Raw genomic sequence first — 11,815 nt, 5'->3', positions numbered from 1 at the left:
TGGTCACCTCAGTCTCCCAGGGCTCAGGAAACGGCCCCTCAGCCCAAGGGGAAGCCACATCTGCAAGGGCAGACAGACTGATCCACAGCAGGCCAAGCAGGAGATGGCCGCTTCCAAGAGCTGTGAGCTTTTCATAGTCTGGTCTGCTGGTTTTCACCCCTTGGCTCTGAAGTCTGGCACAGCCCAGAGACAGATTTAGGGGAAGAAGGGCTGTCACATCCCAGCTCAGCAAACTCATTGCTTAGGCAGTATAACCCATTTTCATCTGAGCCCTCATCTCCTCTGGGTACATCTGAAACCATCTGTTTCAGTAATGGTTTGATTGGCCTTGAGAATCTAACAGGGAGCTCTGAGGAATGGCATGTTGAAAGAATGGCATGTGTGATTCCATACTCATTCCAAATGTGCAGAGATATTAGCTAAAGAGGATTTTGCTTCATTTTATTTAGGCTCTACAAAAAAAAAAAAAAGTGCAATTCAGAAGGAGAAAAGGGGTTTTATTATTAACATCAAGGAGTTCTTGGGTTTTAATCACTCAGAAATACATTCTGCACATGCAGTTGAAGTCCATCAGCAACAGAGAAATTTCAGGATTTAAAATGGCATGTATAGTCTACATGATTGAAACACTGATATATTCGTAACACGTGACAAATTTAATTTCTGAAAGACAATTTCAAATTTTGCCGTTAAACTCAACCTTGCTTTGCTTAGACAGAGCTAGTCAGTTCAATATTAAAGGTGAGCAGCAAAATCATGTGCTACCTCTTTCAGGAAACACAGGTGGTCTCATGAAGCTGGTTTTCTGCAGAGAAAACTCAATGCAGCACAGGCGCTCTCGGAGAGGATTTCACATGAACAAAGAAAAGGTAGGAAGCCTGGAAACAAAAGGCTCAAATAGGGACCCTGGAAGCTGACTCATCTCTTCCACCAGCAGAACAAGGTGAACGTCTAGGGCTTTGGCTGGGAGAGTGGGGATCACTGCCAACTTCTGCCTCTGAAGCCCAGCAAAAGTTTGCCATCGTGAAGGAAAACTTGAGAGATGAGAGGCTTAAAACATTCTATATGCTGGAGAAGCAGGCAAAAACAAACCTTTGGACCTAAAGTATAAGGAAAGTCATTACTAATGCAGAGCAGGGCAGAACTGCAGGCAGGTGTGAAATAGAGGAGAATCTGAGTGAGGAGGTAACTGCCTCTTCAGGAGTCAAAACATTAGCAGTGAATCTGAACATGCAGATTAATGAACCAAACTTCCTGCTACATGTGGCCCACAAGAGCTGCCCCAGCCCTAAGACAGCAGTGACAGATGAGGAGGGCCTTGCCATGGAAGGAGATTTCTGGCCTGTGACAAGTGACCCCATCTCACAATCACAGCACTCAGACTGCTTGCTAGGGAGAGAACCTGAGTCCTTACAAGGCTCTCAACCACTCCTAGGTGTTGAATAAAGGGAACAAATGGACATTATTTTTCTTTTGCAGTTCACCTTTTCTCTAGAGGTTTTTCTTACAACATTACATGTCTTAAGCAGCGGACAGACTGAGCTGGGTTGAGGCTAGTGGGAAAAGTTCTGTGCCTGGGTGCTAGGATTTCTCTTGCTACCCAGCTCTTTGATTTGAGGGAGGTCAAAAAGGTCTTGTGGGCTCCAGTTACCCTTTGGGGTCTTCACATACTGCAGCAAATCCAGCTGCTTTAACAGGGGGAAGTCCTGCTCTTTTTCCATCAGTTCCAGCAGCTGCTTCATCAGGCTTGAAGTTTCATCTCTGCTGATGCTACTGTAGAGATCTGTGGGATCTTGGCTCTTCTGCAAATCCCACATTGCATTTGAAAGCGAAATATCCCTGCTGCTGGCTGTGTGCACACTACCAAGGGCATTGTGGAGCCACATCAGGCGCTTCAGCCCTTGAAATGCCCTCCCTTTGTCGTGCATGAGCTGATGCTCCGTCACTGCTCTTTTACTGCAATGGGAAGAAAGAGTTGGTTAGGAACCAAGCACAGCCAGATCTAAAATCCTATGACAAACGTGGCTGATTTGCATCCGTCGATCTTAGATGCTTCTTTAAGCTGAAGAATGAGCATGGGTGGTGTCTCCAGGATGTGGAGGACAGCCCCGAGGCCACCTCCATGACTAGGTTAGGAGGGCTGGTGCCCACAGCCAGCCTGACGCTTGCAAAGCCCACAGTGTGAACACTCACGCAGGCTAGCGTGGGCAGCCTGTGAGACAACCAGTTCCTGAAGATGGGAAGCTAAAACACTGTGCCACTCCCCAAAGGCATACCTTGAACCTCCTTTTTTAAAAAGGAAAAATTGGAAGGCCAAACTGGGGAGACAGTGACAAAATAACCTTAGCAGGCTTAAAGAGCTCTTACAGAGATTTGGTCTTTCCCAAATTTGGGTTATTTTCAGAGGTTTAAATACCAGATTAAAACTCCCTTTTCATGGCCTTATGTCATGCTTTAGCCCCACTCAGCAGCTAAAATATCATGCAGTCATTTGCTCATCCTCCCCCACCACCCGTGGAGGGGGATGAAAAGGAGAATCAGAAAAGAAAGGAAAAACTCATGTGTTGGGATAAAAACAGTTTAACAGAACAGCAAAGGAAAAGAAAACAGAGATTGGAAACAAAACCAGAACATACTGAAGCATGTAATCTACAGTACAATAGCTTACCCTGGATCCTGTTGCTCAGCTCCTTCCCAAATAGCAACACTTAATCCCCTAGCCCCCTCCCCACTTTAAACACTGAGCATGGTGTGACGTGGGACGGAACAGCCCTTGGGCTAATTTGGGTAAACTGTCCCAGCTGTTGGCTAATGAGTGACCTATCCCAGCTGTGTGCTCAGCCACAGGGGCCACCAGCTCCAGCTCCTCTCCCACCACAGGTGAAAATTAGCTCCATCCTAGTCGGAACCAGGGTACCTTAGCATTCCAGAGTTGTTGGGTTTGTTTCTTTCCTTCCAGAGCTGTAAGTCAGCAGAAATTTAACTGAAATCAGGGGTGTCCATGGAATGAAAACAAATCCTTATTTTCTTCAGATATACCAAAAATTTGGAGCCCAATAGTGACTGGGGAGGGCAGGCTAATTCTGTGATACAAATATTTCTGGATTTCAGGCTGTTTAGGTAACAGCTAACTGCAGCTGTAGGCTCCCACTGCAGATTTGGATCTGAATGGGAACCTAAATATGGACATTTAGCATGTGCCATTTCCATGGCTTGCATTGGACATCCTTGTGTGGTTTGCTACACTGCGTTTAAAAGCAGCAGCTGAAATGTGGTATACGTTATGCATCTAAAAATTCAATTAGTGAATATAGCCCATAAAATCAAAGGCAAGCAGTCTTCTAATTATATTAAATAAAAGGATGATGTCACTTACTTTTCACCGTCTTGACATGTTGCAAAACAGGCAAAAAAAAGAATTGCCAAAAATGTAACGATCTGCAGAGATCTCTGAGGCAGGAACATTTTCTCTCTTCTGTAAATCTGCTCCACGGGACAAGCTGACAGGATGATCACAACTCTTTTTTCTTCTCTGTTCTTTCTTTCACCTGACAAAATGAATTTGAGCCTTTAAGCATGGGTAAAAGTGGAGCATTGTTCTATGGTACATCATCCCTGGACCTCCCAGAACATCAAACCTGTGGATTTGTAACATACACCAGTAAAAGATGAATCGATTTCATAGTACATTTCTACATTTCCTTGCTAAGAGTCCTAGATCTGCTTTTCCACTATTGCCTGTCAATATACTCCTTCCCATCTTGCGCATTTGCAAGCACAGGAGATTATTTCATTTAGAACTGGCAAGAGACCTTTCTGATAAAAACTTAGCAGAAATTTAACAAAAATAGCAGGATGGCTGCCTAAGAAATCTGTCACAAAGGAGAGTTAAAGACTGGAGCATACAGATGAAGTGAAAAGGTGTACACAGCCCTGGGAGTTGGCCCTTTCATAACACAGCCTCTTCCACAAGCAGTACAAGTACTGACATCCAAATCTGCCACTGCATGAGGATGAGATCGGACCGATCTTGGATTTCTTTTCTGTAAAGAAGTAAATTTCTGACTTAGGGAAGTGACAATTAGAAAATGTAATTGTGCAATCATTATTTTCATCTAAGTAATAACTATATCCAGTTATACATCTGCTCCTGTCATTGGTACGCCGCTATCTTAAAACTCCACTGCTCCTTTAATGCCAGGCCTATCACTAAAACTTCTACTTTTTTTACACTAATGACTGTACTCTGTTTTTAGGATTGTTGCCAGCCTAACCCTAACCCCCCTTTAGTTATTTACTAGCAAATCCTGTATTAATTGTTACATCAAAACCTAGATGGACAACAAAACCAAAGTTGCAGTATTTAAATTGTTACGTAAGAATAGTAAAGATAGGTTCCTGTATAATGAGGCTACTAATTTTTTTAAGAGATATTTCTTTTTCTGCAGAAGCAGTTTGGGTTATTAAAAAACTCAGCATCTCCTCAAATGACTTTTCTTTATACTAACTTGAATATTGAATTGTCAATGGCTGGATAGAAAGGCAAATTATACATCTGGTTGTATAATTAAGCTGCTTCTTAATAAGTCTACACCACTAATTTGTGAGTAATTTCCTTAGACAATATGTTCAAATTAAACTACACATGAAAGAACAGACAGATACTTGTTCTAATTTAAAAATTTCTATATTAAATACAGATATATACACACAAATAGACATAGATATTTACATGCTATGTGATATTTTAGGTTATGCTACTGCAGAACTCCTACTCATATAAGCTATACTTTCCTATTGTGATCAACAGTAAACTATTTATTTAAAAGCATCTTCCAGTTCCAAAAGTAACTATTACTTACTGATGATCTTGTAGAGATCACGGTCAAGTTCTGATCCGCACAGATTCTGGCCAATCTTGTCAAGACGTTCCAGCTGCAATGACAACGAGTGCCTTTCACCTTCTTTTATACCTGCTCAGAAACCACCGAAACAATAGAAATGATCTCTACAGCACTTTGTGACTAAGACCTTTCCTCTCATGTCAGTGAAATGAGACAGCTCCTTCTTTCCAGTGATAATAAATCTTAGATTCTAAAACGTTCTATTCAGCTGTGACTAAGGAAAAGATCACAAGTTTGTGGACAGTATCTTTCTCCTTTGCTGGCTGTCCTGTTTTGCGAGAACTTTTTATTCTAACACAGCATTCTTGTGCCCTAAGATGATGGAAAAGGGATATTCAAACCTGTTGTTCCAGGGCTGATCCAGAAGAATGGTATGGAAAAGAGAGCTCCCTCTTTTGCTGTCCTCGTGGACCCACGTATAGGACACTCATGTTGTGCAGGAGGAATCTAAATCAACAATGCTGATGGACTCTGTAATGCCAGTTATCAGACAGTCAGAAAAACGTTACTAGCAGAAAATCTAACTGAGGAGTTGGTAAATAGGATCCCGGTGGATTTTAATGTTCAGTACAAATTTCATTTAAGTCTGTTGATTGCACAGTAAACATTTGTTTTAACACTAGGAAACTGGGAAGATCTGGAGAAGACTTATCAGCTGACTAAACAAAAGCAAGTAGTAGCTCAGGCAAAAAGCCAAATTCTGATACGCTTTGAAACCCGACAAGTTGATGCCATGCAAGGTTTGATACTCACTTTATGATCTCTAACCAGGTCATTTCAGTAGAATTTGGGTACTCAGGATATGCCTGGACCATGAGGCTGAAACACTAGTCTGCTTAAGAGGACCAGTTCCTATTTCTCAGAGTGAAAGAAAGTGAATGTATGTAATCGCTGTGCAAAAATCCCCTGGAAAGATTGAAAAGATAATTCATTTAGTCTTATCAGAAGCTACCAGTTCTTTTCACGTAGGCACGGCCATGCCTTCCCGTTAAACCCAGTCTCAGGTGAATGCAAAAAAATGTCCAAACAGAGACAGGCCCTATTAGCAGTGCTCACACCACCTCATCTTTTCTCGCAGCTTCTCTGGACATCAAATTGCTTTTTATTATATTCCTCATGACAGCTTATTTTGAGTCCCGCTATTTCAGAGCAATCAAATAAGCATTCCTGATTTCATTACGTGAGTCCCAATTGCTAAGGAGAGTATCACTCATAAAGAGAACAAAGTGTATCACCAATTAAAGATGGCATTTGTTAAATGTTGGTAAAACAGGGGCATGCTTCACATCTCAGTTTCCAGGGTAGCGGTTACACTGCAGTTACACTGAATTATCTGCCTGTGAAGCCAAGGTTTCCTAGTTACATCTGCAAGGACTAATAAACATTGGCCAAAGTCATGTCCAAAACATCTGGTCTAATTAATCCTTGAACTTTTTGAGTCTCCATTATATAATGGGCTTTCATTGAATGCAGTTACCAGCACCTCCAACGGAAGAACTAACACCGCGTTCATCTGAGTGACTGCAGGCAGGCCAGATACACTGACAGGGGGTCGGTAAATAGGCACTTGAAGCATTCTGTAATGGCCGAACTGCATTGCCATGGCTATGCTCTTCCACTGGGTATTTCTTTCCACCCAAGGACTTAGAAGAAGTAAAAATAATCCCAGATGTGACTTTGTAACATCTCCCTAAGGGTGTATGTGAGGGCAGACTGCGCTGAAGTTAGGATCCATCTTTGAGAAGCATCCAGCACAAAGACTGGCACGAACAGTGCTGTAGGTAAGAGGTGCTTGCAGGGATTGAGTTCCATGGTTTGCAGTATGTCTAAAGAAAACATAAAATGTGTCGATTGCACAGCTTATACCACAGCCACACACATAGCAGTTAATATTTCTAACTATGATGGGAACCCTTCTAATTTTGCAAGGAGAAATTGTACAAACAGCACTGCTGGGTGGTATTTTTAGCTGGTGTAGATTCATCTCTGCAAGAGCCCTGAACAGCGTAGAGCAGACTACGAGCCCATTTTGCAGGGAAGTAAATAGCAAACCCAGCTGACTGGAGTTTGGTTACCTCGGGGCCTCCCTCCAAGCACGCTTGGAGCCATCAAAAGTTTTAGCCTTGCCTTCAAAGCCTTCGCTCCCACCCTCTGGCTTTTCCCGGTCTTAAGCCCTGACTTCTCATTAGACCTTTTTCAAGTGGGAGCTTTGAGCGAGGAGGGCTGTGCAAATTACGGTTTCCCAGTGAGTGATTCTTTTGTTTTGCTTTCCAGTCCTCTCCCCAGGGAGCCAGGTGGGGGAGGAAGGGAATATGGCTTGCTGCAGAGCATGAAAGAAAAAGGAAAGAGAAAGCCTGGAGGCCCAGTTGAGGGGGAAGGAGGAATGGGGGGAGGAAACAGAAAGCAAAGCAAACGTGGAAATAGCCTCGTTAGTGCAAGGGGGATCCTCTTGCCTGGGATTTGAAAACTTAATTAAACAAAGACTGTACAACAAAGGGATCCTCTATATGCAGGGAGGTGGGGAGATGAATTTTTCCCACGTTCCGCTCTCTGTTATTCACCAGTAACAGGAGTGTGGGCTCCAGAGGGCTTCGTGCTGCTCTAATGTAAAAATCTACTTTGTTTTATTGGATTTTTTTTTCCCCTAACTGCTCTTAGCCTAACAGACTAAAATTCATATGAGCTGTTCAGTGCGGTGTGTGGAAAGACACCGCCCTCTGAGAGGAAACTGTTTGACCACACTTGGATGGTAAATATAGTTCCCCTGAGCTGCTGGTGAAGCAGCTGCTACTGAGTGGCTGCTCTCCCTTCCTGGCCTCCCTAATTGAGAGATCAGAGGAGACAGCTCGCAGTGAAGCCGGAGGCCACGAAGACTTTTGCACCATCACACCTGCATGGCTTGGCACTACGGGGGCGTCACCAGCGCCCTGCCCCGGGAGGAAGAAGCCAGCAGCAGCATCACCCCGCTGACCATTTAAAGGAGATGAAATACAGTGCCTACAGAGCAGGGTCCAGTCTCCCCCCTCGGTTTGGGTGCTTACAGCTTTTCTGTGTCACCTTCTACTGCTGAAGGGGACAGTCTTGTGCAACCCAGGGTCTAAGTAATCACGTTTGAGGGGGATAGGGTCCAGGGCCAGCGTCTGGACTGCATGGGCCGTTTTAATCCTGGCACCTAATCCACTACGAACGGCAGCATCCCAGAGAGAACTCCCATCTTCCAGGGGATTAAAATAAGAGTTGAACAGCAATGAGTCGGGCTCACCGTTTTAATTTTCCATTTTCTGATTTCAAGTGAGGCTTACAGAAGTGCCTGAAACTCACAGCTTTATCTGAATGCAGCAGCAAGGGTAAATGTTTTGTCCTGCAAAACCTGCCCTAGAGCCAAGCCTGGGGCTGACTCTTTCTTTTTAATTCGCCAAATAGTCTCCAGATGGAATATTTTCTCTCTGCAAAGCATTCAGGTGGAGCTGAGGCAAAGCCGCCAGTCTCTTGTGCTGCGTCTGTAACAGCCACTGGGCTCTGAGCTTATCCCCGCTTCGACAGCGTTGCAGATGTCTGCGGAGAACCTCGACCGAGCAAAAACGAAAATAAAAGGAGGGATATCTCCCGGTGCTGCGGGCGTCCCACCGCCGGGATCGGCAGAATGCCGCCATCTGGTGCCCACGCCCCGGTGTGGCTGGGGGTCGGTGCTGGCCCCGGCCGGGCCCAGCGCTGCGGTTCAGGGACAGCCCTAAATCCCGCAGAGCAGCGGGTCACTACTGCTCTGGGGCATGCATGGGGCTCCCAGCAGCCGGGGCTGGGGTTGAAGTCACCACCCAGCCCCTGAGGAATAAAAGATGCAGAAGGAGGTGGGATCCCAGCAATGGCAGAAGGCTCACACCTGGAAAGCTGGAGATGAAGGCTGAGGAACTGAGTCTCCAGATGACATGTCATTCAAGTAAATGGACTTCCTGCTAACTAACCCTCGAGTGCCGAGCCTTGGAACACGCTGTGCCCCTGCACTGGATGCTGAGTGTGTCCTAGTTTAGGTCTATGATGTATACATTATAGTCTGTTGTTTGACTCTGCCTTTACTTGAGGTCTGAGGCACAGTTAAAAGCTTTCATGGTGTAAAAAAAAAATGTATACATTTTAAAAGTGAGGGAATAAGGGATGGGGACTTGTACCCTGTAAACAGAAGAGCAGTCGTGACAGGAATAAGCTTATGTGAGCTGATTGTAACATATCTAAATATCAGACAAGTATAGGTCACTGTTTCTTCAGAAAACAGCTCTCATCAAGATTAGTCTGTTAGGCAGGATGTGAAAATGGGTTGAATCCACCAGAAGCTCACAGCTGAGGTATGACTGTGCAGTCAGCTTTCTGACAGAAGCAAAGGCCCCTCAGACCAGTTCCTGTTGTGTACACGTAATGACATTTCCTAGCAAGAGATCTTTCTGTAGATCGCCATGCCAGTAATTAAGTATTTTTGCTAATGTCTGGTTTCGCTTGAGGAGCAGCTCTAAGAGATCCTATTGCTGATAGAAGTATTCTTCAGTGAGTGCTGTCTCCTGAAGCATCCCTTAAATTTGGCTCACATGGCTGAGGTTTCTTCCGCACCATGATGGCTAGAATATGTTAATTTTCTTATGTGAGATTGAAATCTCAGAAACCATGACAGCAGCTTGACTGTAACACCTTACTTTGTGTCGGTGTGGGCATGGATTCTGGTCCCATAGACAACTGTGCTCCACTGTAATTGTGCAGGTGTTTTCAGTCTATAGTCTTGGCCCAGCTGTTTAAAGTAGATTTGGGTTAGTCTGTGAAGTCAGTGGTCTCTCCTTCCTTCTAGGGAAGATCTGAGTCATGTAAAAGTTCTGTACATCTCATAAATATTGGACACGAATGGCATTTTCTTACTGCAAGAGCAAGAGAGTTGCCATGCAGCAGGATTTTTTCAAACTATCATAAACTTGGAATAAGGGAGAAAGTAATGTAACAATGCAGCTTTCCTATATGAATATATATACACGCGTTTATAGCCACACTCAGAGCTGATTCAGGGTATGATCTTTCAGAGAACAATCAAAGTGCTGACTTTTGAATTACTGAAGCGCTGTGTGGCTGTGCTGGGACATCCTAAAACCAACTGGGGAAATAGGTGGAGTTTTTGGCTGAATGCAGTTGCCTCTATTCTGACCTCTGCCTTTTGTCAGGGTTATGTGCGACGGTTAGTTTCTTTATAATGCCAAAAGCAAACTGAAAATGGATTATGTTTGGATGACACGCTTTTTATGGTGTGGGATTTACGAAGCATGGTGATGGGCCATATAAGAAGTGCAGTGAACAGAACAGGTAGTATGTCCTAGATGAGTCCTGAATGCCGTCTTTACCTTGCAGGAGGTGAACTTACTCCTGAATAAATCCTTCATTGCCAGGTCTGTTATCTGTAATTATTGTCATGTGTAGCTTTGGTATGAAGTTTAAAGATCTGCTATTATTACAAGGTTGTCCAAGTTTTTCTCTAACTGATGTTTGGTGTATTTTGTTTTGGTTTTGTGGGTTTTTTTTTAATATAGATATTATTGCCATCTGAGATCATGTTTCAAATGTACATTATGTGATATGAGGGAGGATCTAGTTAATGTTGCAAATGCCAGTAAAGAAGGGAGGTGAGCATGGAAAATCATCATCTCAAAGAAATCATGAAGTGAAATGGCTCAACAGCCCCAAGTAAACTTTGAATTATTTCCTTTGTTTGTGTTGCCTCAGGAAATTAACCATCAGCTATATTAGATTACATTGCATTAGATTTTTTTAATTAAAAGCAGGTAACTGTCAGATATAGCTACTTCAGAGCATCAGTTACAGCAAAACCCTTGTTTTTCTGTCCTTTGGCCAATTTTGACCATTGGGAGGATTTTACTGAGAAGATGTTCTTAAAACTAATGAGGGATGCTGCAAAAGATTTTGGAAAATGCTGGTGAATTATACCAGCTGGTTGTCTTTAATTCCAGTAATTTTTTTTTTAACCTGCTGGTACTATTCTAGTAGACAGAGGACACCCGATGCTCTGCACAGTTGCTGCTTGGAAAACACAGTGTGTGTGCATTAACGTGTACTCAAAATGCCTTATCATGTATAATATTACTGAAAATATTATTAATTATACTTGTACCAGATAAATTTATTGTCTGGCCTGAGTCAAAAAGTTAAGGTCTGGATTAAACACAGCCTACAGGTACGTCTTGTGGGGAGTTACTGCGGCAACAGCCCTGGGTGGGTTTCTCACGTTACCTGCTGACCCAGAACAAGCGGTTTGTTATCTAAGGCAACTCCTCTGGAGTGAGTTATTTTTTTTAACTCATTTTAAAACTCGTGTTGTATGTCCTAGCTAAATGCTTGAGAGTTTAGTAAAGCACTTCAATGCCACTGACTGTGCCGTCTGTGACTAAAATGCCCCAATTCAAGTCCTCTCATTTTCTATTGAGCGCTGAAAAAAATCAATTCTTTCGTGCCTCAGCAGGCAGAAGCCCAGACATAAAATTTACCAAAACCATGAGGTATCACCAGTTTGCTCAACACGTTTATTTAAAGCCCTTGCCCATGGGGGGAAATGGCTACTAGCGAATCGAAGCTTTCGTACGTGTAAAATCCCAGCGATGAGGGGCTGGTGCTTAAAAAACCCGGCCTGCGTGTATCCTTGGGGGGCAGAGACACGCAACAAGAAAATCAAACCACCTTTTCCCTTTCAGCCAGCAAATCAGCCTCCGTGGCTGTGTTGCTGTTTCCCGATTCCAGGACCTGAAGCCTTTCCTCGATCGGCAGGCCCTAAAGCGAAACTCTAGCCGAGAGGGGCGGAAGGGCTCAGCCCGTGCAGCGCCGCGGGGCTCCCAACGTGTTCCGTGCGGAAAAGCCCGCGCGCCCGCCGC

General features: G+C 44.0%; 1 protein-coding gene across 1 annotated transcript; it reads right to left on the bottom strand.

Annotated features, from left to right (window-relative positions):
• Window positions 1–480: 480 nt before the first annotated feature.
• Window positions 481–11,789, bottom strand: LOC147597931 (parathyroid hormone 4-like). The gene is made up of 4 exons (XM_086765644.1): window positions 11,530–11,789; window positions 4,863–4,973; window positions 3,377–3,548; window positions 481–1,956 (listed from the first exon to the last, which is right to left on the bottom strand). Exons 3-4 carry the CDS (start codon window positions 3,463–3,465, stop codon window positions 1,554–1,556), a joined length of 492 nt encoding a protein of 163 aa, XP_086621770.1. The 5' UTR covers window positions 3,466–3,548; window positions 4,863–4,973; window positions 11,530–11,789; the 3' UTR covers window positions 481–1,553.
• Window positions 11,790–11,815: the final 26 nt, after the last annotated feature.

The sequence above is a fragment of the Chlamydotis macqueenii genome, chromosome 23, assembly GCF_036417535.1.
Source record: "Chlamydotis macqueenii isolate bChlMac1 chromosome 23, bChlMac1.mat, whole genome shotgun sequence".
Taxonomy (NCBI): Eukaryota; Metazoa; Chordata; class Aves; order Otidiformes; family Otididae; genus Chlamydotis; species Chlamydotis macqueenii.
The sequence above is the reverse complement of the archived record's forward strand: the minus strand, read 5'-3'. Positions and strand labels throughout refer to the sequence as shown.

Bases quoted from the DNA above. Each gene is read 5' to 3' on its own strand.
- LOC147597931 (XM_086765644.1), bottom strand. From the start codon at position 3,465: ATGTTCCTGCCTCAGAGATCTCTGCAGATCGTTACATTTTTGGCAATT. The intron at 1,957-3,376 runs GTAAGTGACATC...TTCCCATTGCAG, and splicing joins ACATGTCAAGACGGTGAAAA to TAAAAGAGCAGTGACGGAGC.